Source organism: Cariama cristata, unplaced genomic scaffold, assembly GCF_000690535.1.
Source record: "Cariama cristata isolate BGI_N322 unplaced genomic scaffold, ASM69053v1 scaffold3347, whole genome shotgun sequence".
Classification (NCBI taxonomy): domain Eukaryota; kingdom Metazoa; phylum Chordata; class Aves; order Cariamiformes; family Cariamidae; genus Cariama; species Cariama cristata.
In genome coordinates, this window is record NW_009625895.1 from 21,232 (window position 1) to 42,135 (window position 20,904).

The 20,904-nt window shown below is 46.7% G+C and overlaps 1 protein-coding gene across 1 annotated transcript in view; it reads left to right on the forward strand.

Moving 5' to 3' along the window:
* Positions 1–930: 930 nt before the first annotated feature.
* Positions 931–20,904, forward strand: part of SIL1 (SIL1 nucleotide exchange factor) — a gene marked incomplete at its 5' end in the record, with an annotated part of 46,149 nt that continues 26,175 nt past the window's right edge. Inside the window, 4 exons of the mRNA XM_009703771.1 lie at positions 931–1,051; positions 2,313–2,409; positions 5,306–5,497; positions 10,811–10,932. Coding sequence (XP_009702073.1) covers positions 931–1,051; positions 2,313–2,409; positions 5,306–5,497; positions 10,811–10,932 — 532 coding nt within the window. The remainder of the gene's footprint in view (positions 1,052–2,312; positions 2,410–5,305; positions 5,498–10,810; positions 10,933–20,904) is intronic.

The following is a 20,904-nucleotide window of genomic DNA, read 5'->3' on the forward strand; positions in this document are numbered from 1 at the left end:
GCATGCTGTGTTATTTTATCCTAGCCATCTTTCTAGGTAAAAGGAAACAGATAAAGGAAAGGCCAAATAGGAAAACTTCATTGAGAGAGGAAGACGAGCAGCTCTGTGTGTGTCTGTCTGTCCGTCGGTGTGCAGCTGAGATCTCTGTATTCATTCAGCTCCAGCCCTGCTCTCCTAAGCAGGCCCATTTCTTGCATTAAAAGAAGAGGAAGAGACATCAAGAAGCAGCAACCAAATATTGCCATCTCTCCATCTCAGTGCAACAGCTGGCCGTCATGATGTGTTTGTGGTGAATTGTGAGCAAGAAAAAACACTCTGAATTTCCCATCTTTTCTGCATTTAAAACCAAAGCTTAATGTATTCTGTGTATTTTTGTTGGCAGGTAGTAGTGATCATATATTCCTTTTAATACAATATTTCCAAACCAACACAGCCTTGCCTCAGTACGCTTGATATTCAGTGTACCTGGCTACACTCTGCGGTACGCTTTGATTTCACTTTGGCAGCTGTATTCTATGCTGTCTACCCTAATCAGCAACCAATTCCCCTTTCTTCAAATAGTTTCCAAATCTGCTCCTGATGTGGAGTTTTAGTGCTTTCTTAGGCATTGGCCTGGGAGGGAGGAGGGAGATGATGCTCTGCTGGGCTCAGGGTCCCTCCTCCCCTGCGGCACGGAGCCAGCCCGGTTGCACAGGGACACGTTCAGTGGGTCGGGGTGGCATTTCTGCGAAGTTAAAACAGCGCTTGTATCCAGGGGGTGTTGATGGAGGGGAGAGTGGTCAGTGATGGATAGCACACTCCTGTTCATCGTGCGGGACCAGGCTTTTTTATCTCTTTCTGTTGGGTAGGAGTGTGCACCTTCAGCTCATGTTTCCTGTGCAAAGCTGAAATAATGCATGTGCCCTAAAATAATGTGACCTTTGTTTGTAGGTCAAGCCGTTCCTGCAGGGTCACACATACGGTTAAATCTGCAGACGGGAGACAGAGAAGCCAAGCTCTCAGATAGCGAAAACGGAAAAAGTGACATGAGAGAAGAGAGAAGAAGAAAAAGGTACAGTGATGTAAAGCATCAGGGGTGCATGGGCTGTGGGTTTCGTGTCTTTTAGTAGAGGCTGGGTTCCCTGGTGCACTCAATTGCTGTCTCTTCCTGAGACTTAACTGCTTGTTTGAGTTCAGCAGTGCTGAAAACTGAGTCCTGTCCTTTGTGATCCCTTTGGGATGGTGGTACAAGTGCCCTGAGTGCATATTCAGAAACACCTTGATGGCTTCTTGTGCCATGACACTGAAACTAAATTTGCAATGTGGCTTCTTGGAATGACGTTTGTTCCTTTGAAATGTCTGCAGCAACCAGTCTGAAACTACTTTCTGAACCTGAACCATCAGAGCAGTTGTGAGGGGTTTTGTTGGTGTTGACCTGAGCCAGATAACGTTGTTTTTAGCTGGGTGCAGTCAGTAGGCTCGCAACATTCATTTGCGCATCAGTTACTGCTGACATTCTCCTTAGATCACACAACCTTCCCTGCACCCCCATTTTTAATTTGTTTTAAAAGTTTCACTGGTGCTGACTTTCCTCTTGGCACCCTCCTAACAAAGACAGGTTTAGTTACTATGGGAAACTTTCTTTCCTAAGGTGCGTGGGATTTACCACTGCTTCCCTCACTCCCCCAGTTACTCCTGTTTGAAGCATGGAGAAGCTCTTTAGTTTCACGATGTCTCGAAGGTTGGCTTTCATTTTTTTCTGTCTGAGAGTGTTTATGGCCCAAATAAGTTCCCTGAACCAATGAGATCAATGTAAAGAGAAACACAACATAGTTTAAAGTATTTCTCTGTAATTTCTGCTTGGGCTTACCCTTGCCCTAACTTTGTGTTTGCCGATTATCAGCACTTCAGCTGTAGATCTCCCTGTTAAAGCTTGCAAGTCCTTAGCAACGATCTGGTGGCATAGTGGTGCTTTTTTGGTTTTCTTCTGAAACATTTCCTGCTTTTCTATATTGCTACGTGAAATTCAGAGGCATAAATTAACAAACTCTTTTTATTGTGTTAGGACTTGAGATTTTGAGTCGGCATGCAGATTACGGAGCCTTTTTTGATTGTCAGGGTGAGGTGTCTGCAAACCACACAGAAAATGTAGCACTCAGACTAATCTTTCCTTGAGTGTGGTGTTTTTCTGTGTGTTTTAAGTGAGGTGCACGGAAATCTAGCACTCTTAGCTCCTTTCCTCCTGACCTTACCCGTTGCTGGTATATCACAATGTAAATATTACAGATACAATTGTTCACTCATAAAATGTTTTGTTTTGTTTCCTCTGCAAGGCTGGGCAAAGTGGATGTTGACTCAAATTCATTCTCATCCCAGGAGCTCAAAAAAGCATTGGCTAAAATGAAGGAGAGTGAAAAGGCAGAAAGAAAGGTAAGGGGAGTTCTTTGTTTCTAAGGCAATGCACACTACACAGATGCGAATGCCCTGCACCACATGTCTCAGAAACACGATGCTTAAAGTAATTGCTTGGAAAAATACTGTGCAGACTAATCTTCTGGTGAATATGGGCCTAAAATACTTTTGCTCGCCTGTTAGTGATACCGTTCCCTGGGAAACTCTCACCCCTATTTGTACTAATCCTGGGTTTTCTGTAAAAATGGAAAGCTTTTGTTCAGGTCTGTTTTATTCATTTCAAACTTAAAGACCTTGTGTTGCAAGCTGCTTCTAAGTACTTAAGTATATTCTCACCGTTCAGGGTGTTTCTCGGTAATAAATAATTATCCCGTGGGCTGTCAGGGGAGAGGGGCTGCAGTGGTGGAGTAGGCTGGGATCAGCAGTTTAGCAACAGATCAGCCGTCCGATGCTGCTGCTTTCTGGTCTTTACTCAAGTGAGTAGGATCTTACCTAGCAAACCAGACACACAATGTCCACATAACCATCTTCATGAGCCATCCAGACACTAAATTTCTTACTGCCGTTCTTGGTGTACCAAAGCTAAAGTGAAGCTATGGGATCTTTCCTGAACCCAAAGCAGGTATGGTCAGTAAGCTCTCTGGTGTGAGGCTGCTCCCCGAAGTTTTCCAATACCAATGTGATTAGACCTGAATTAATAATGCAAAAAAGTAACTTGCAAATGCTTGTGGGCACCCACAGGCTGATTTCCCTTCCATTGTTTGGATATATTTTTATCTATTGTTTTGATTTCTTTGTGTAACTGCAACTCGGTTGACAAAAAATGTCTGCAGACTCCCAAAGCTGAATGGATTGAGGCATGACGGTGTTTGTAAAGGAAGTTACTTTGCTGTTCACTATCCTTCTAAGCATGAGGAAGTACAAAAAACGTTGGGCAGCTGACGCACTTCTGTTCTGGATTTGGTGATGAGCCACTGGACATAACGCTCCCTGCCACCGGCACAGCTGGATCCACAAGTGATCTCGTGGTTTGAGTTTCTAATCTCATGCCTTGGGTATTAAAAACTGAGTGGCCATGGAGAAGCATAGGCTGAAGTTTCCTTATATAAGCTATAAGTTTCCCATTTAGTTATAAATAGTCCACAACCCAAAGTAAAATAGAATGTAAGTGCTGCTTTCAACCCTCTCAGGCTTGGAGCTGGTCCCCAGCCCCTGGCATGACGCTGGTGGGATGATACGCGACTCATCAGGTAGATCACAGCCTTTTTCCCCTCTTCCACTCAGCATTATTTCCTTAGGCCCTAACTCCTCCTGCTGCTTTGACGTTCTCTCAGTGGAAGGAAAACTGAGGTAGGAGTCAAGGCTCTAAAGTCTTGGAGTCACAGAAAGTCTTTTTTTTCCCCTATCTGGCACCAGGGCATTATTTCGTTTTCTGTAAGATTATTTGTGTAGCAGCCAGCATTACTGATAGCAGGACTTCTTGAAATGAGTGTCATTTAAATGCAAAAATTAGTGATACTCTATTATGTGAAAATAAGCCATATTTTAAAAAACCCTCTTAGAATAGCTATTGTCCCAGCAACTGGGCTAAAAACAGCTACATCTAATGGACCGAAAGTACTCTATTTAAAATCACTCCTGCAGGGAGCAAATTCATCCTTGAAGTAACTGTGTCAAAGTAAATTGAGTTACACCAAGCGTGTTCCCATCTTGCAAAAGCAATTCTGTGTGGTTGGGGTGGGGATGGTGTTCTTTGTTACCGCGTGGTACCTATAGTAATTAGGCCAGTAGTCATTAGCACCGATTGTATGGCTGCCGTTAGATTCATAGTGCTTTCACTTCCATCGCTCAATTTTTTTTTTTTCCCGATGACTCCAGCCCTCGGCTTCTGTTCACACGCAGGGGAGCGGGGCAGTGTGTGCAGGGGGCAGCACTGCACCTGCAAACCCTCTAATTGGGGGGCACTTCTGTATAAAAACATATTTTGGCATTTGTGTTTGTGATAGAATCCCTTTCAACAGGGGCTTTCTTGCTTTCTCCTCCTCTTGGGGCAGCCCATCTTCAGTCTGGCCTCTCTGTGTCCTCTATCCCCTGCAGCAGCAGGCTCTGTCCCTGCCTGTCCCAGTGACACCAGTGCTGATGCTGGAGAATTGGTCCCTACCAGCTCTGGAACTCTCTTAGATCTGTGGCAGAGCCTTTTCCTTCTCACCACATGCCTTTCCGCAGCTCTCTTGGGGTGCTGTTTCTACAAGGAGACGAGCCGCACTGCAGGATGAGCATCTCCTGGCCAAGTGCCATGGCACGGCTGCCCCGTCTTATAGCTGGTCCTCCCGCTTCGTTTTCTGACAGTTACTGTCCCTGACAGTGAGTGCATACGTTTCCCTGAGAGATAAAACCATCCTGAAACTTGTTAAGCGATTGTCTGCATCCAGGGACATCTCCTTGATGTCACTGGGCAGTTCAGGCTGGACAGGATCTCTGGAGGTCTCCAGCCCCATCTCCAGCTCCAAGCAGGGTCAGCTGTGAGATCAGGGAGGTTGCTCAGGGCTTTTTGCAGTCAGGTCTTGCGAACATCCACTTGCAGGCAAATGGAGAACAGCAGTGCTGCCTGTCTCTGGGCTTGACGTTGTTTTGGAGGGCAGGCAGGACATAGAAACGGTGTACAAAGCTCTAGGTACAGGCTTGGGAAGTGCTTGCTGGTACCCAAGGCAGATGTCTTAAAGATAACTGGGTTCCTGGGCTTCTCAGAAGGACCCTCCAACTCTACTCTTGCGTCTCTGATGCACAGCAGTAAATCTGTTTGCATAGACACCAGGTTCCCCTTGTAAATTTGGGGCTGGGGCTTCTTTCTGCATCTTTCTTGACTTTCTTTATCATCTGCCTTCATATCTGGTTTCTTCCTTCTGCTTTCAAGGCCCACGAGGAAGAGGTAAAGAAGAAGTTCCGGCCCATAGAGCAGCTGAAGGAGGAGTTTGAAAAGCTGAATGTGAAGATGGAAACAGATTATGAAATTATGGTTAAATTAATCAGCAAATTCAACAGCTCTGCCTCCACACTGGATGAAAAAGTTGCAGCGCTTGATGATCTTGAATATTATGTTCACCAGGTAACAAAAATGTGTTAGTAACTACCATGTAAAATCCAGGGGATACGGTGTCATAAACATGGTTTTATTTTTCTTATCGGTATCAGGTAATACAAATTGCTTAATTATCATAATCCTGGGACAATAACAGACAGCAGAGGGCTATTGCAGGCTTATTTTATATCTGAGTTTGAATAAATCATCTCGTACCAGTAGCAAGCAGTTTCCTAGGGGTTAGTGATGCCTGATTTGTTGTCTGTTCTCAGGCTTTTTCCTTGCCCTCTCTTTCTCTTTTATATGCATAATGTTACGAAGTAGGGGTTTATCTGCCATCTTTGGGCAAGTAGAGTGGTGGCTGCTAAGAAAATAATTATTTTCTCGCTCCTTCCATGGAAAGCCTCTGTGGTTGCAGGTAGGTGCCCTTACATCAGTTCACAGAGAATGTTGTCGTACCAGGGAAGACGACAGCCACCCAAAAATCCTGTATTTTTGTCTCGGTGTGTATAAGAAGTGGCGTGTAGAGCCTCTCTCACAGCTGGGCCGATGGCAACAATGACTGAAGGCTGAGGGGAATGGCAAGTTGCTGAGCATCAGCTGAACCGTGCTAATCGGCTCTGTGTGAGGTTGAATATATTTCCTGAAATCTCGCTTCCTCAGGTTTATGCTCACACTTTTTCCCCCCTCTCCTTCTGATCTCTCTTGCTCTGCTTTCAACTCGTACGTTTTTACCTCCCGTTGCTTGCAGGCTGTGGGCACACCATTCTTCTCCCTTGTGCTTGGTGCCTTCCCACACTGCAGCGGCTTGGGTGGGTGTCTGGGCATCGAGGCTGTGTTCTGCCTTGAGGGAAAGGAGGGTCTGGAGTGGACTGGGAGAGTTTCCAGTCTCGTTCTCAGTGACTTTACCATTTCAGAGGGTGAATGGGACAACTCTTGGGAGATGCCAGTGCAAGACCTTTCACTGGAACAGTGCTTCTTAAAACCAAATGTGGTATTTGGGGGGAAAGTAACTGAAGGAATATGCTGCTGAGAGAAGGAGTCCATGCACCAGCTAATAGAAGTGTTATTTCCAGGGCTCTTTGTCTTGAATTTCCACACTAAATCTTTGTCATACGCATGCAGAGGCTTCCTTGCTGTTTGTTCTCAATGCCTTTGTTTCACTGACGGCATCTGTCTGACTCAGAGAATAAGTGTGAACAATGGGCGCCCAAAGAGCTTCATATTTATACTCAGGGCTAATTCTGTCTGGTTAAGGGTGCCAGAGCAGCAGGCCAGCATGCTAAAAAGCAACCCCCAAACACTCTGGGATGCTTCGGATTTCAGTATAATGGTCTGGACTATTCCAGCATAAAATCCTGCCTGCTCACAGCACGGGATGGGGCAAACAATTGCAGAAAGGCGAGAGGAGCCAGGAAGTGGTCCCCGCTCCTGGTGCGGGGACTGGAGCATCAAAAGGAACCACATCCAGCATCAAAGGGGTCAGAAAGGGGGAAATGGCAGAGAGGCTGACAGGGAGCACAGAGGACTCCTTTGTGCATCGATCACAACGTTGCTCTGTGCCCGTGCTGTCGGGGCAGATGGCTGGGCAGCACCTTCTCATCAGGCAGGAAGCTGATAAGAAATATGACTTGTCTCTAAGCCAGCATGGCTTTTTCCTCCTCTTTCTTCTTCCAGCCAGTTGAATGCATCCAGAGCATTATCTCTGCTTGGTACTGACTTTAGCAGCACCGGCTTAATGTAATTACTGAATAGGAGCCAAATATGCTTGTGCCGCATAACCCTGGAAGGGCTGAACTTGTCAGGAGTCCTCTGCAGCGAGCCACAGCCGTGCTGCTGGAGGATGGGGATCCTTGCAGGTGTGGGTGGCCCAGGGCAGCACGCACCTACGTGTGGGACTGGTGACAGTTCTGCTGCTCCCTCTTCCCCCAGCCTCTATCTGGATGGTAACTTGCCACAGCTTTTGGTAATTTTTTGCCTCCCAGCTGTCCTGCTGCTGCCTCTGGGGCACAAAATGTCCTGTCGAGTGGAAAATACCATGCCCTGTAGGGTTTGCAAGCAAAGGATGCTCTCCGCTCCATGACGTGGTCATGAGCATCCCGGAGCACTGGGACATTAAGCAGCCCACGCCTCCGAGCTCGCCGCGAGGGAGCGGAGGGGAAGCCATGGCCGGTGCCGAGCCGGAGGAGAGATGCTTTCTTCTGCTCTTGAAGAGTCAGCCCAAGGGCTCTGTGTTTGCTCAGCTTTTGGTTGCCAGCTCTGGTTTGCTTCTCATCAGTCAGGATTCAACTTGGCATGTTTGGGAGCCCATCTTGGAGAAAGAGCAGAAAGGTTTGGCTTGCTGGGTTATCTGTAATGCATAAAAACCAAATGCAAATGTGAAGAGGCCAGAGCATAACTCATTTATAAACAGAATTCACGGTGCTTGCACAGCAGTGTGTGGATCCAAGACCTGTTCTTGTGCGTTGCAGGCGCTTTCTCTCAATTATTTACTCCCCTTATCTTTCTCTCTCCCCTCCTCTGACATACTACACCATTTCTCACTGCTAATTTCCTCTCAGTTGCGTACAGTTGACATGCTGCTTTTCCTTGCTCTCGTTTTCTAACGTTTTCTCTCTCGCCTTCCCTCCCCGTTTTCTTTCTCCTCCGATTCAAAGCCACTCTCTGAATAACTGCTGTCATATTTGCTCTTCTCCCATCCCTCTCCTCGCCCACCTTGCCTGTGTACTTTACTCAAGAGCTCTTTTGATCTTTGGCTTTCTTCCGTGCCGATTTCAGTGGACTGAAGCAAGGCATGAGCTGCTCCCTCACAGCATCACCACTCCCCAGAGAGGTTAATACCTTCAAGTTGTTGAATTTGGGGGTTTTGTTGGTTTTAAAACAGTGAGTGAGGGAAGGAACTCTCACAACAGACTCCAGTTAAAAAAAATAAATACATCTTCAAAATAAGCTTTATTGCACAATTTATATTCGACGTTTGAGGTGTCTCGCTGATATTGGGGCTGGCCCGAAGGACTCCGGTGCTGATGAGGTTACAGCGATGGTTGGTTTGACTGATGCTGGATGCGAACTTCTGCCTTTCTATGCATTCCCCTTTTGAGCAGAAGTCAATGTCCAATTCCAGCATTAAAACAGCCTCACAGTTTTTACAGAGGCTGAGCTATAAAAGGACCCACTGGTAGCTGAAATTGGGTTGCTGCGTAGATTTCTTTGTAGACAAAGATGGGCCTGCAGAAAAGTAAGAGGTTTGGCAGGTCCATTTTATAGGGGCAGTTAAAAGAATAGGATCTGAAAGGATATAAAAGCTGCTGCAAATTCTGAATCAGACCCAGCAGACCTGCAGAGATCGGCTTTCTGTCGCTGGCTTTGCAGAGGGACAGCGAGTGGTGGATATTGTCCCGATGGGGAGAAGAGACGAGCTGTAGCTCCCCAGGTCCTGCTTTGGGAAAGACATACCCATAGGACATAAAGCTAAGTAGCTTCTTCATTCTCTTGGGTACCTAAAATATCCTACTTATGGCCAATTTTGGTGAAGGTACATGGTTGAGATATAACACTAAGCATGAAGTTGCTGTTGATTAAAAGAGCGTTCAAGCTGGAGCACGATGCCTGAGCCCGACATGCCCTGCACGCTTTTGCGGTGTTTTTCCTGTCCCATCCCATCGGTGGGGCCTGCTTGCTGAAGCCGGAGAGGTTGGTTTGCCCAGCTTGATAACTCATTTTTATGTTCTATTTCCATCCACCAACATATGCTGTTGTCTCTCTGTCTTTCAGGGAGGAGGAATGTTGAAATTCTAAAACCGATTTTTTTGTGCATGCAATTCTGAACGTTCGTCAGGTTCCCTTTTAAATTGCAAAAAAAATCCTTGGAAAACCAAAATACATCAATTTGACTTTGGACCAAATTTTGTACTTGAAGCACTTTGCGGTGGTTCTCTAAATTTTGTCGTGGTTTAACCCCAGCCGGCAACTAAGCCCCACGCAGCCTCTCACTTGCTGCCCAAAGAGAATTGGAAGGGTAAAAGTGAACAAACTCATGGGTTGAGATAATGACAGTTTAATAGGTAAAGCAAAAGCTGTGCATGCAAGCAGTGCACATCAAGGAATTCACTCTCCGCTCCCCCTGGGCAGGCAGGGGTTCAGCCATCTCCAGGTACGCAGGGCTCCATCACCCATAACCGTGACTTGGGAAGACAAACACCATCACTCTCAACGTCCCCCCCTTCCTTCTTCTTCCCCCAGCTGTACATGCTGAGCATGGCATGGTATGGTATGGGATATCCATATGGTCACTGGGGTCAGCTGTCCCGGCCGTGTCCCCTCCCAACTCCTTGTGACCCCCCAGCCTCCTCGCTGGTGGGGTGGGGTGAGGAGCAGAAAAAGCCTTGACTCTGGGTAAGCCCTGCTCAGCAGTAACTAAAACCTCCCGGTGTTATCAACACTGCCTTCAGCACAAACCCAAAACATAGCCCCACAGGGGCTACTGTGAAGAGAATTAACTCTGCCCCAGCCAAAACCAGCACAGTGAGCCCCTCGGAGCCCTTTTCTAATCTTCTCTTAGAGAACCGATGCCCACTGTGATTTGTGCTGGTTAGCCCCAAGTCTGGTTAAAGTCAAAGGCCGATGAATCCCCACTAATGTTTCAGCTTCTTCCTCCCAGCGGTTAGTCTATGTTGTCTGCTTTAGAAAAATCATTGCTCAGGCTGCCCTGAAGAGAAGCTCCTGGCTGAGCCTTCCAAACAAGGACTGGCTTTTTCTTTTCATGTCCTCACGAAGTTGTTGACAGTACTCACAAAAAACGCCCAGAACAGCCCACGCTCCTCGCTGCAAGCAGAGGTGATGCTGCCCATGTACCGTTGCTACTGACAGGTTCTTAAATATCCCTAACTCCTGGTGCTACACGTACAGCATCAATTTATTAATTGCATTTGCTTCCCTGGGTTCCCAGTAAAGGCCTGCCCAGGTGAGAGAGCCAAGAACTGGTTTTTTTTGACATCATCAGATTTACTGAATTTTTGACATCACCTGAATTACCGCAAGAATAGTTTTGATAGCTAATCAAAGTATTTGAGTTTTCCGCAATGCTTTCTGCATGTGATAATAGCTACCTGTCAGTAGGCTGTGCTTCTGCAACTATGACTTCCACTGCTTGCAGGCAGTTTTTGTACGAAATTCAAGCCACAGTCATTCCCTCTTAATTTTTAATTACTTTTAAAACTCAGCGCTGGTTAGACTAGGAAGGAAGAGATGGTGTACTTTGTGAAGCAGGACATGCTCAAAGAGTTGTTCAGTGGAATCTGACTGGGGGTTTCATACTGATGGGGACTTGCTCTCTCCCAGGTGGACAACGCTAAGGACTTTCTCTCCATGGGTGGACTCCAGCTTGTGATCGACGGGCTGAACAGCACCGAGGCCACGCTGAAGGAGCACGCTGCCTTCGTCCTGGGAGCCGCGCTGTCCAGGTGAGCTTTCTCCCACCCAGCCTGGGAGGGTGAAAACCTCAGGAGACCAGACAGGCTCTGTGCTTCTCTTCAGCTCTCTTGATTTCTTTTTAAGAGCAGGAGTTGAAAGCTTGCTTCCTGCGACACAGCAAATTGTCTTCTCTGCCTAGCCCTTTCCTTGCAGCACCACTGGTGCTTCTCCTCAGTGCGTCCTCATTCTGCTCGTTAGACGTAGCCAGAAGTAATTCTGTGTGGAAGCTGTGATTGTTTCTTGATTTCCCTGGGCTCCTTGTTTTTACAAAGTCCAAGGGGGATAATTCTGCCTTCCCTCCTCTCCCCTTGGCAGCCCTCTTTGGGGGAAGAGCTGGAGGATGGTGCAGTTAGGAGCATCCCAGGGAGCACCTTGCTCCCTCCTGTTCCTTTCTCCTAGGCTGCTTTAGGGCAACGAGATGCTGATTTCAGAAATATAGCAACTCCCGTGGTTTTTGGAGGGGGATTTTTATCCCCATGGACACGTGCCTCTGACATCAAAGGGGTGTTGATTAGACACGGGCTTAGGAACAGAGTCAGCAGGCTGAATCAAGAAGAGACTGGTCTGAAGGAGGTTTGTGGTTCATTGGAAGGTGGCTGTTGCCCAAAGGAGCCCAGTCAGCCTCGTGCTAGGGCATAGCGTGTAGTGCTGCAGGTGGTACCCTGTGGGCTCAGTGGGGTTTAGTTTGGTTTATGGGTTTTGGGGCTTTGTGGTGTGTGTTACACGCTCACAGGCCCAGGGGCTTTAGAAATGCATTGGATGGACCTAAACTGCAAGGTCAGAAGTGCAGAGTGAAGACTGAAAGTCAGGACCATTATATCTGCATATTTCTATGCCTAAAAATACTGTCACCTTCTCCACCATTATAAATTATTTATCACTTAGTCTAACATATAGGCTACAAATCTGCATTTCTTTTGCCATCTTGTATATGATGCAGTTGGTCCTCAGCATGCGTGAAATAATACGGCCTCCTGGACAGCAGCAGGTACCCAGATTTACACCAGGAAAGGATCCAGCTCGTAGTCTGGAACGGAGCTCAGCTTACTGATTGCAGTAAGATGTGCTCTTTCACGTCAGAAACACAGACCCGCTCTTCATATTCTGGCGTATCTTAATGTTTGAAACAGTATTGTAATTGTTTCCTTAGCTTCTTTAATAGTACGTAGACTCTTAATTATATGTTTCATAAAGAGAAAATCATGCAGAGGCTCTGGAAACATTTGCGGGTAACTTGCGAAATGATGACAGCTATTAAATCACTTCTTTCCTGATTTAATTAACATGACATGATCAAGACTGAGGAAATTCATTGTCTCATGATATGAGTGTGTAGCAGTGGCCGCAAACCCGATGCTTTTGTATACTTAATTGCCAATGCCTTTCTTTGGACAGAAAGAGTCTCTCTTCTAATATGACAATATTAAAATACTGCTTTGGAAACTTTTAGACCTTTTTTCTTTAAAGGACGTTCTGACAGATAGTAATTTTGAGTGGTTTGGATGATGTATCGTCTGAGAGCTCAGTTCCAAAATGTGGGGAATATTATGCCTGGGTTTTGGGTTTGCCTTTTTCCCCTTGCTGTGCTTAAGCTTTCTCAATAGACACCTACACGCCAACTCGTCTGCTTTGTGCTATCTGCTTAATTTGTTTGTTCATACATTTTTCTCAGCTTACTCCGTGCTCCATTTAAACTGTTGGGGGCATTTCAAGTGCTTCATGCTAAGCATTTTCTGATGTCTTGTGTTTTTCTGAGGGGTTGTTTTTTATTTCCTTCACTCGTGGTTGTTTCTAGGGGCCTCAGTTAGGTGGCAGGACTTTCCAGTGAATGCCCAGAAGTGGCACTGGGCTGTAGGGGTTTGGTCTGATCTGTACTTATGTGTCTGGAGCTGGTATCAGATCCTGCGATGGATGCTGAGCCATGCCTGGGCAAGAGGTGACGGTCTGCTACTCACCAAATGCGTCTGTGGCTACCTCCCAGGTCTCTTCAGCCAGGTTGGCTCAGGCCAGTGGTTTCAAGCCAGGCAGACCTTCCCAGAGGAAAATCAAGGCATGATCATGGCAGCTCCTCTGCCCAACCGGGGAGGTCATCAATTCCTGGCATAGCTGAATCTGGAAGAGAGAGTTTGGTGTTGTCTGTGGGCAAATTGTTTCATGCAGGAGAAAACCACTGGACACTGAGCAATCTCAGATATGCTTGGGTCACATCCAGAACTTTTCAACTCTTAATAATATCCAGATCTTCTCCAGATTTGTGTTGTCCTTAGCTCTGATCAGGTAGGGAAGCAGGGAAGGGATAGAGGAACCAACTGCATCACCCGGGTCTTGCCTGCATGCAGTCCACCTGGGACCTGGCTCGGAGGTCTGGCTGTGCTGAAAACCGATTTGGGATAAAAGGAGTTTCAAGTGGATCAGCACCTTGAGCCAAGGGGCCAGGTGGCTGGCGAAGACGTTGGGTCAGCAAAGGCAGTAGGAGGAGAAGGCACAGGAGGGGCAGCTCAGAATTTCTCCCTCTGATACTGCTCCTGTTTATTTGACTTAAACTGGACTTAAAAAGCAGCTTTAGCACAGCAGAGTTTGGTTCTTGAGGCAAAGGGTCTCGGAGTGTAGCTGCTAGGGTGCTGCCTGCACCCACCCTGTGCTCCCGGCATCCATCTGCCTCTATCTGTGAGCCTCTGCCATGGAAGAGGGTGACCTGATACGAAAGAAATCAAGATTTCATCTCCTGTTTCTCTTGTATGTCCTTCATTTTAGGCATTTGGGTTTTAATCGCCGAGTCTGTGACCAAATCAAACATTGTTCCATCTGGTAGAGTTTTCTGAGCGGTGCCCTTATTGCAACTCTAAAACCTCATCGCACTCTTACTGTTTCTAAACCTTTAACAAAATGTTTTCCATTCAGCAGTTTGCAAAAGTAAACTTCATTTGAACAATCCTCAAGTGCTCTGATTGCAAATAAAAGTTAAATGCACTAACAAAAATAATTGCTAGGCATGTGGGGATTGTACATTTAGGTATCCATAATTCACTAACAGTATATGCCAATACACAACATTATCTGGATTTTCAGTGATTGCATTAACATAAAAGCATGTTAGCATTTATCCAATGGTACTAACATTTAAATATATATAAGTATGAAATATTAAGATACAACATTTTGGAGGCAAGTCGAACTACTGTCTGTAAAATGTTCTTGCATATTTTTGAAGGTACACTCTAGTATCTTCAGATGACAATCAGCATTCGCACCATTGGGTCCAAACATTGCAAAAATGTCAATGTTTTATGCAAAGAGGAGCTATATTAAGCTAAAAAAGATTGCTGATGAGAGAAGTGTCTTCTGATGTCCTCTAAGCTATTTACAGGCAGCATCTTCCTTTGTTCATAGCACAGCCAGGCCTCTGCGCAATTTGTGTCTAGATGTTACACAAGACTGGAAATGTTAGCTGGAAAGGATTATGCTTGTGATTAAAACCTCAATTTTTAAAAACTTTACCTCCAGGAAACATTTTTCCACGCCAATAATTTGAACATTTTAATATTTTGTAATAAAAGGATTTTTATAATCCTTTTAGAAGAGGAATAATAATTTGTGTTGAATGCATTCCTGAAGCTTTATCCCAAATGCTCCCCGTACGCTTAGGGGTGAATTAGAAGTGAGGACAGAGAGAAGCTAAACTGTGGGACCTTCAAGGCAAGGAGAAGCAGTTTGTATTTCATGGGGAGAGAGCAAAAAGTGCAAAAGGTGAGATTTTGGGCTGGCCAAAGCGGGGAGCCAGGAGGAGCCAGCCACTTGTGCAGCTGCATTGAGGGATTTGTGGTGTTTTGGCCAGTCCTTTAAAAACCCATGTGCTGTTCAAACTGGGTAGCCGAGGACAGGATTTCAAACTGATGGCCCGGGCTTGCATTTGCCGTATGTCCTAGCAGGATGCAGGGCAGTTCCCTGCACAGCCTCTTCCGACAAGCCCGGCGCTACTGAGATCTTGCTGTTTTGCCCCTGAGTGATAAAACAAATGTTACAGAGCTTGATAAAGACTTGGGAGTAAACTCATCACAGGTAATAACCCAAGCATCGTCTTGTAGCAGCACTCAAGAGTTTCCTAGAGATGGCTCACATCAGGGTGTTGCTTGTCTTAACCATTTCCCATGAGATTAAACCCCTTGAACTATGACAATGTGCATCGTGAACATCCCAGTCACTGTAATTCATGTTACCCAACTCTGAGGCTTGTTTAGAGCTTGCACCATTTTGGCAAAGCAAAGAGAGGCATAAAACATGTATCTACTTTTCAAGACAAGCCTAAGAGGAGCCCAGAGCGATGGGCTCGTTGCCTCCCTGCGCGGTGCTGTGCTGGAGTGTCCGAGTAGTGCTCAGCATCGTGTTGTCCGGCTGTTTTCAGGTCTGCCTTCTCATCTTCTTTTCTTTGGGAGGAGGGATGGGGGAATGCTGTCTCCCTGTCCCTGCTCTGACCATCACTCTTTTGGTGGTGTCCATTCTCTTAGGGTGCACAACTTTCATGTTTTGTCAGAGAAGCACCAGCTTCTTCAGGATGTCTTTGTCAGGAGGAAAAAAGCTTCCACCAGATTTAATGATTTTTAATTAAGTCCAGCTTTGCAATGAAACTGATTGACGCTCACTGCTGTTCAATAACATTAAGGCACAAGCAGTAAACCCACGAAAAGTAAAATTAAAGGCCTTGCTTCAATGCTGTCTTGCAAGGACATAAGAATTTTGGGGCAGAGAAATAAATCTAATTAGCTTAACAAGCACTGTCCCTACCCATTTATTTCAAATCCATCTTCATGTTCGTCCCTTCCTCCTCTGGCTTCTCCTTTTACATCCTACAGTCTTTGCCCATCTCTTTATCCATTTTCACTGGGTTTTTTTCAGTGGCCCTGTGTGCCAACGGCGTGTGTTTGCCACCTCCCAGTTGCAGTAATTCCAACTCGACTCCCTGCCCGCTTGTAATTTCTTGCTTTGTAGATTGTCTCTTCTATTTTTATTTGAACTCCTGACTTGTGTGGAGTTATCAGCCTCACTGCACTTAATTTCAAATTAATTTGATTGGGTCACCTCCATTTTTTTTCTATAACAATAATGAACTCAACCTATTTAGCCTTTCCCCATTATGAATAACCTTAACAAAAACTGCAGTGCGGTCTAAAACTGCGTTTCGTCATTATGGTTAATTACACAGAAGAATAAATCCCTAAACATTTTTCAGCATCTGAAATCTAACAAGAAAGTGTAATTAACAATTAAATAGTAAACTGCCATCCTTGTGCTCTCAGGAAGACGGGGAGAGCAGACCCCACGAGAAAAATCTAGAATCCAAGGTTTGCTCCTGTTTTTGTTTTCATAAACGCTTTGGGAGTTGAAATGGTGGGGAAATGCTGGTGTCTGGAAGCTGGCAGGGTGCAGCAGCGCAGGGTCGGGTGCTCGCCCCGTGCTAGGTATGTTTTCCCCAGGTGCCTGCGACTGCTTAGAGAGCTGACAAAGTGGGATGGACATCTTAGCCTCACCCTGTGGGACTGGTTTTAGGCTGAAGATGTTGTCACTTGTGTAAAAGATGGGAATTCTGGAGCGAGTTCCCCCATCCAGAGGGTCTGGATTGGGCTGGTGGTGTGAGAGAGGACAAAGAGGGTAAGCAGTGAGGCTGCAGATTGCTGAAATCAGAGTGTTTGACCTCACATCACGCTTCAGCAACGAGCAATCCTGTGGGGTTCCTACCCAGCACTGAGTACCATTGCGTTTTCTCAGTTATCCCAGGGCTCAGCCTCAATGATGGTGGTCTCTTCCTCATGTGTCCTTCACACAGAGATGAGCGCTCCCAGAGCCATGCAGGGTTTCCCGGTCCCCTGCTGCTCGCTGTTCCAAGACCTGCATGAGGTGACTTTCCCTGAAGACACAGCCCCGCAGAAGAGCCGGTGCTGCCTGGGGACGTGGCAGGGATCAGGACCACTGGGAAGCTGTTCTGGCCATGCTCAGCAGCACCCTCTCTTTAGCAGGGAGATTGGTGACACAACCTGCAGGAAAAACTCATAGCAGCCAGGTCATGCGTTACATAAAACACATTGTTTCTGTCTCTTCTCGTTTAGTAGAAGCTCTCTGCTAAAGCATTTGAGTTATTGTGGTGCTTTCCATTTAAAATATGCATTCAGACTGGTTACCTAATCACTTTCTGCAAAAAAAAAAACCCAGCCCAAACTTGCTGTTTCTCAGTGTAGACCTGGTTTCATCGCTGGACGCAACAAGTATTCCTCTGTCTCTTCAGCCACTATTTATTCATCATCCATGTTCTTTGTTTATCCTTTTTACTACAGCCTGTGCACTTGGCTAATGGCTTCACAAGCTTCAGGAATTTTCCTACCTAACCACCTACATTATTTTCCTGACCTGCTGTGACTTTCTCATGTCGCGTGTTCTCCGCATTCCCTCCAAGTAATAGGTGCAAAACGCTCCACAAAGAAGAGGCATCTGCGTCTCCTCTTTAATCACGGAGTACAGAGGCTGTAGCAGTCCGTTGTTAATGTGTTTCAGAAGGGAGGTTGAAAAAGTGCATTGAATAGAACAAAGAAGCAAAGAATGGGAGGAAGACGAACAATGAGAGCAGGAAATGCAGGATCTAGCCTCAATTACGTACCTGCTCCCAGCAGGGTTTGGGGTGGACAGAACTGACCCAGCGATTACGATTACGGCTATTGTCTGAGCTTGTATAGGAGGATCCAGATCCCATCTCCTCCTTTGTAGGTCCTGCTGTGTGCACCCTCCTACCCCTTTCCTGATTGCGGCTTTTGTTGGATTTAATTGCTGGCAGGCTGTACACTGCGAGCATGCAAAGGCAGATCCAGCCAGGTTTGCGGTCTGAACGGTAGTGGCAGAATTGGGCTTTTGGAGGGGCCTTGGGGGGCTGCCCTTAGCTCTGGTGGGCTGTCTTCTGGATTTAGCCATATTGACTCACCCACTCTTCCCTTTGTGCCGAGGAGGAGCAGGCAGAGCTGCTGGACCCAGAGCTTGCGTAGGAGGAGGCAAAATAACACGAGCCAGCAGCCGCAAGCTTTCGTGGCATCTAAGACTGGCCCTTGCCTGTCCTGATTGAAGAGGTATCAAGTCCCTCAAGCAAGGGACCTTGTTCGCAGGTTGGCATCTTCCAGCCTGCCTGTTGTCCTCATACAGTGTTTTGATAAGTTTTTCCTCATCTCTTTGTTCATGTGCTTTAAAATTCATTGAAACAGTTGATTATTCATCCATGAAGACAGTTCCTCGGGTCTTCCACCAGATCGCTGCCAATCTCAGCCCCTTCAAGGCTCTCCAGGTGTTTGAACCGGGTGATATTCTGCAGAGAAAGAAAACAGCAGCTTACTGGAAATGATCTTTCTGAAGAAATTCATCGTCACTGTTGGCTACTTGCTCTTCCCTCAGGTGCTGACATTCTGTGTCTTCTTGTGAGCTAGACTTTGATCTTTCCTTATTTTAGATGATCCTATTTCTGCTTAAAAGGAGATGTCCATCAGAGGCCCTCAGAACTGCCTGGCAATTTTTGGAAGGGGAAGACTCACTGACTTGGCTGTGTGAGAAGCCATGCAGACCTCTGAGCTCTGCCAATCTGGGCAGCTGGCCGTGGCCACGAGACATCTCCAGTGGGCAGCCCCCTCCCCGCGAGGCAGCTTGGAGTCGTCATGCAAGTTGGAGAAACACTATCGCAGCCACTTCCCACTGAGTCTTAGCCCCTTGACGCCACTGCATGAGCCCTGAATAGATTTGAAAACTAATTTGCTGCTCAGAGCATCAATAGATGTACGTCACTTGTCCTTTCTGCTGCATTTAATGAGTTTCCAAGGTACTGCAGCCAGTTCCAGAAGGCAACCATCAAAGGATTGTGTCTTCGCTTCCATCAGAAGTGTCTAGCTGTCCCTCCAGCGCACTTCAGTTCTCACAGATTCTCTCTGGTTTTGTCTCTTATGAATTTAATGTGGAGTGCATTGTATAATTTCTTGCAACCATCCTTTCCAGACTATCTCTCCTTTTTTTTTTCCTGAATGCCCTGAAAATAGGGAATGGGAAAGAGAAAGGACCCTTCTCTCGGTCAGATGGTGCCCAGCTGGAGCCCAGGTGATATGTGGGTCATGTCCTGTCACGCTGCTTCTCTCCACATTCATGACTCTCCCAGTTACTCTCTCCTGTTGCCCAGCTGTAACTGTTCCCTTCTGTTAATCATCCTGGAGCTGGCCTGTGCTTTGAGCATCCCTGCCTGCATCAGTCTCGGCTATCACCCACGTGGGACCGCATCTTTGCGTGAGTGAGGAGCAAGTGAATGCGTGGGTGCTGCTGGACCGACAGCCGGGAGACAATGGGCATGGCCCCGCAGTGGCTGTTTCGAGGGACAGGTCATTAATCCTTCCCTCCATCTGCCAAGATCAATAGTTAGGGCTGTTGCTTTGTATAAACCACCAGATCAACATAGGAATTGCCTTATTAAAGCAGACGTGCAGGCCTGGCTGGTCGAAAAGCCCCTACGGCTGGATTTTGCAGAGGTAGGAACAAAAAACCCAGGGCAGTAATGGTATGGTAACATGCAAATGAAGTTTCCCTAAGCCTTAAGCAGCTAAAACCTGCCATACGTGGTGAATCCACAAGGGTTCTTCATTTTTTTTATCTATTTCTGTCAGTGCAACAGAGAGGGTTGAAAGGATTTCTGGATTCCGGATTCATGGAATGCCTGCTGCAGCAGGGTGTCTGCTGCCAGGATCCCTGTGGTCGGCGGCTGCACACGTGAGCGTTTCTGATCTCCCTCTGTGTGTTCCTCTCCTCCCTTTGGAAGCAGATTGTGTTACATTTCCGTACATACTCTGTCATAAAAGCCCATAAATATGATTTTAGTGTGTTTGCGTGTCTTGCAACGAGCAGGAATTCACCTGAGTTGTTTTCCAAATTAATACCCCGCTGCTTTTACTTAACAAGATCTTTTTCCAAGCTGAGAATGGTAACGACTCAGAAATTTTCTTTTTTAAAAAATGCATTTTCTTCTCAGGCACTTCATATTGAAATCTGTCTTAATTTCAGTTCAGCTAGTGTGTGAAAACACACGGTGAGGCATTATTAGTCCCTGAAGGAATAAAGACAGATGGAGCCCAAAATGGAATTGGCTTTATGATTAATTGAAACCTTCAAGAGTGGAATGGAGTCAGGGCTTGGTCCTACCCCGTCAGCATCTGGAGATCAATTCAGCCCGCGTGAATCTCTACGAACGCAAGCTGAGGAGCTCAGGAGGAGAAATGCAGATGTCATTTGGTAGAGTCAGCCCTGGGTTGTCCCCTCCCAAGTGGGACCTGTTGCTGGAGGAGGGCATGGGGAGGACTGGCCGGTGGAGTGGTGAAAATGGGGTGCGGGTTGGGGTGATGGGGTGGGGATCGAAAGGCGTATGGGGGTCCTTGGCGTGTGATGACATGCTTTAGTAATGAGCTGCTATTTCTGGCCTCGAGCTTCCCGCAGCTGTGCATGATGGCTCTTGTGTTACTGCTGTGATGGAGAGCAGAGCTGGGAGGAGGGGAATATTTTGAGGCATGCTCTGAAAAACTTGGGAATGGGAATGTGGAGGTGTGGAAGTGGCATGAGGGGGAGCAGCGAGTTCAGGCTCTGCTCTGGGCTCCTGCTCCATACGCGACCTGAGCAATTTCCTCAGGGGCTGTGGTTTCACATCCTTGGCTGTGAGATGTGGAGGGTTGACCTGCCCCTCGAAAGGGAGTAGTGGAGAAGTACCAGGTGGTGTTATCTGCACTGGCTTTGGCATTAGTGGATGTTTCTGGAGTCTGTAGCCACAGACTTTTACAGCATTTCTAACTTACCTGCTGGAAAGGAGAAAGAAAAGATGTTGCAGAAAGGAGATCTCTCCATCATGTTTTGGGAGCAAGTCCTCCCTGTGCAAAATGACTTTTTTACAGCTCAGACCACAACCGCTC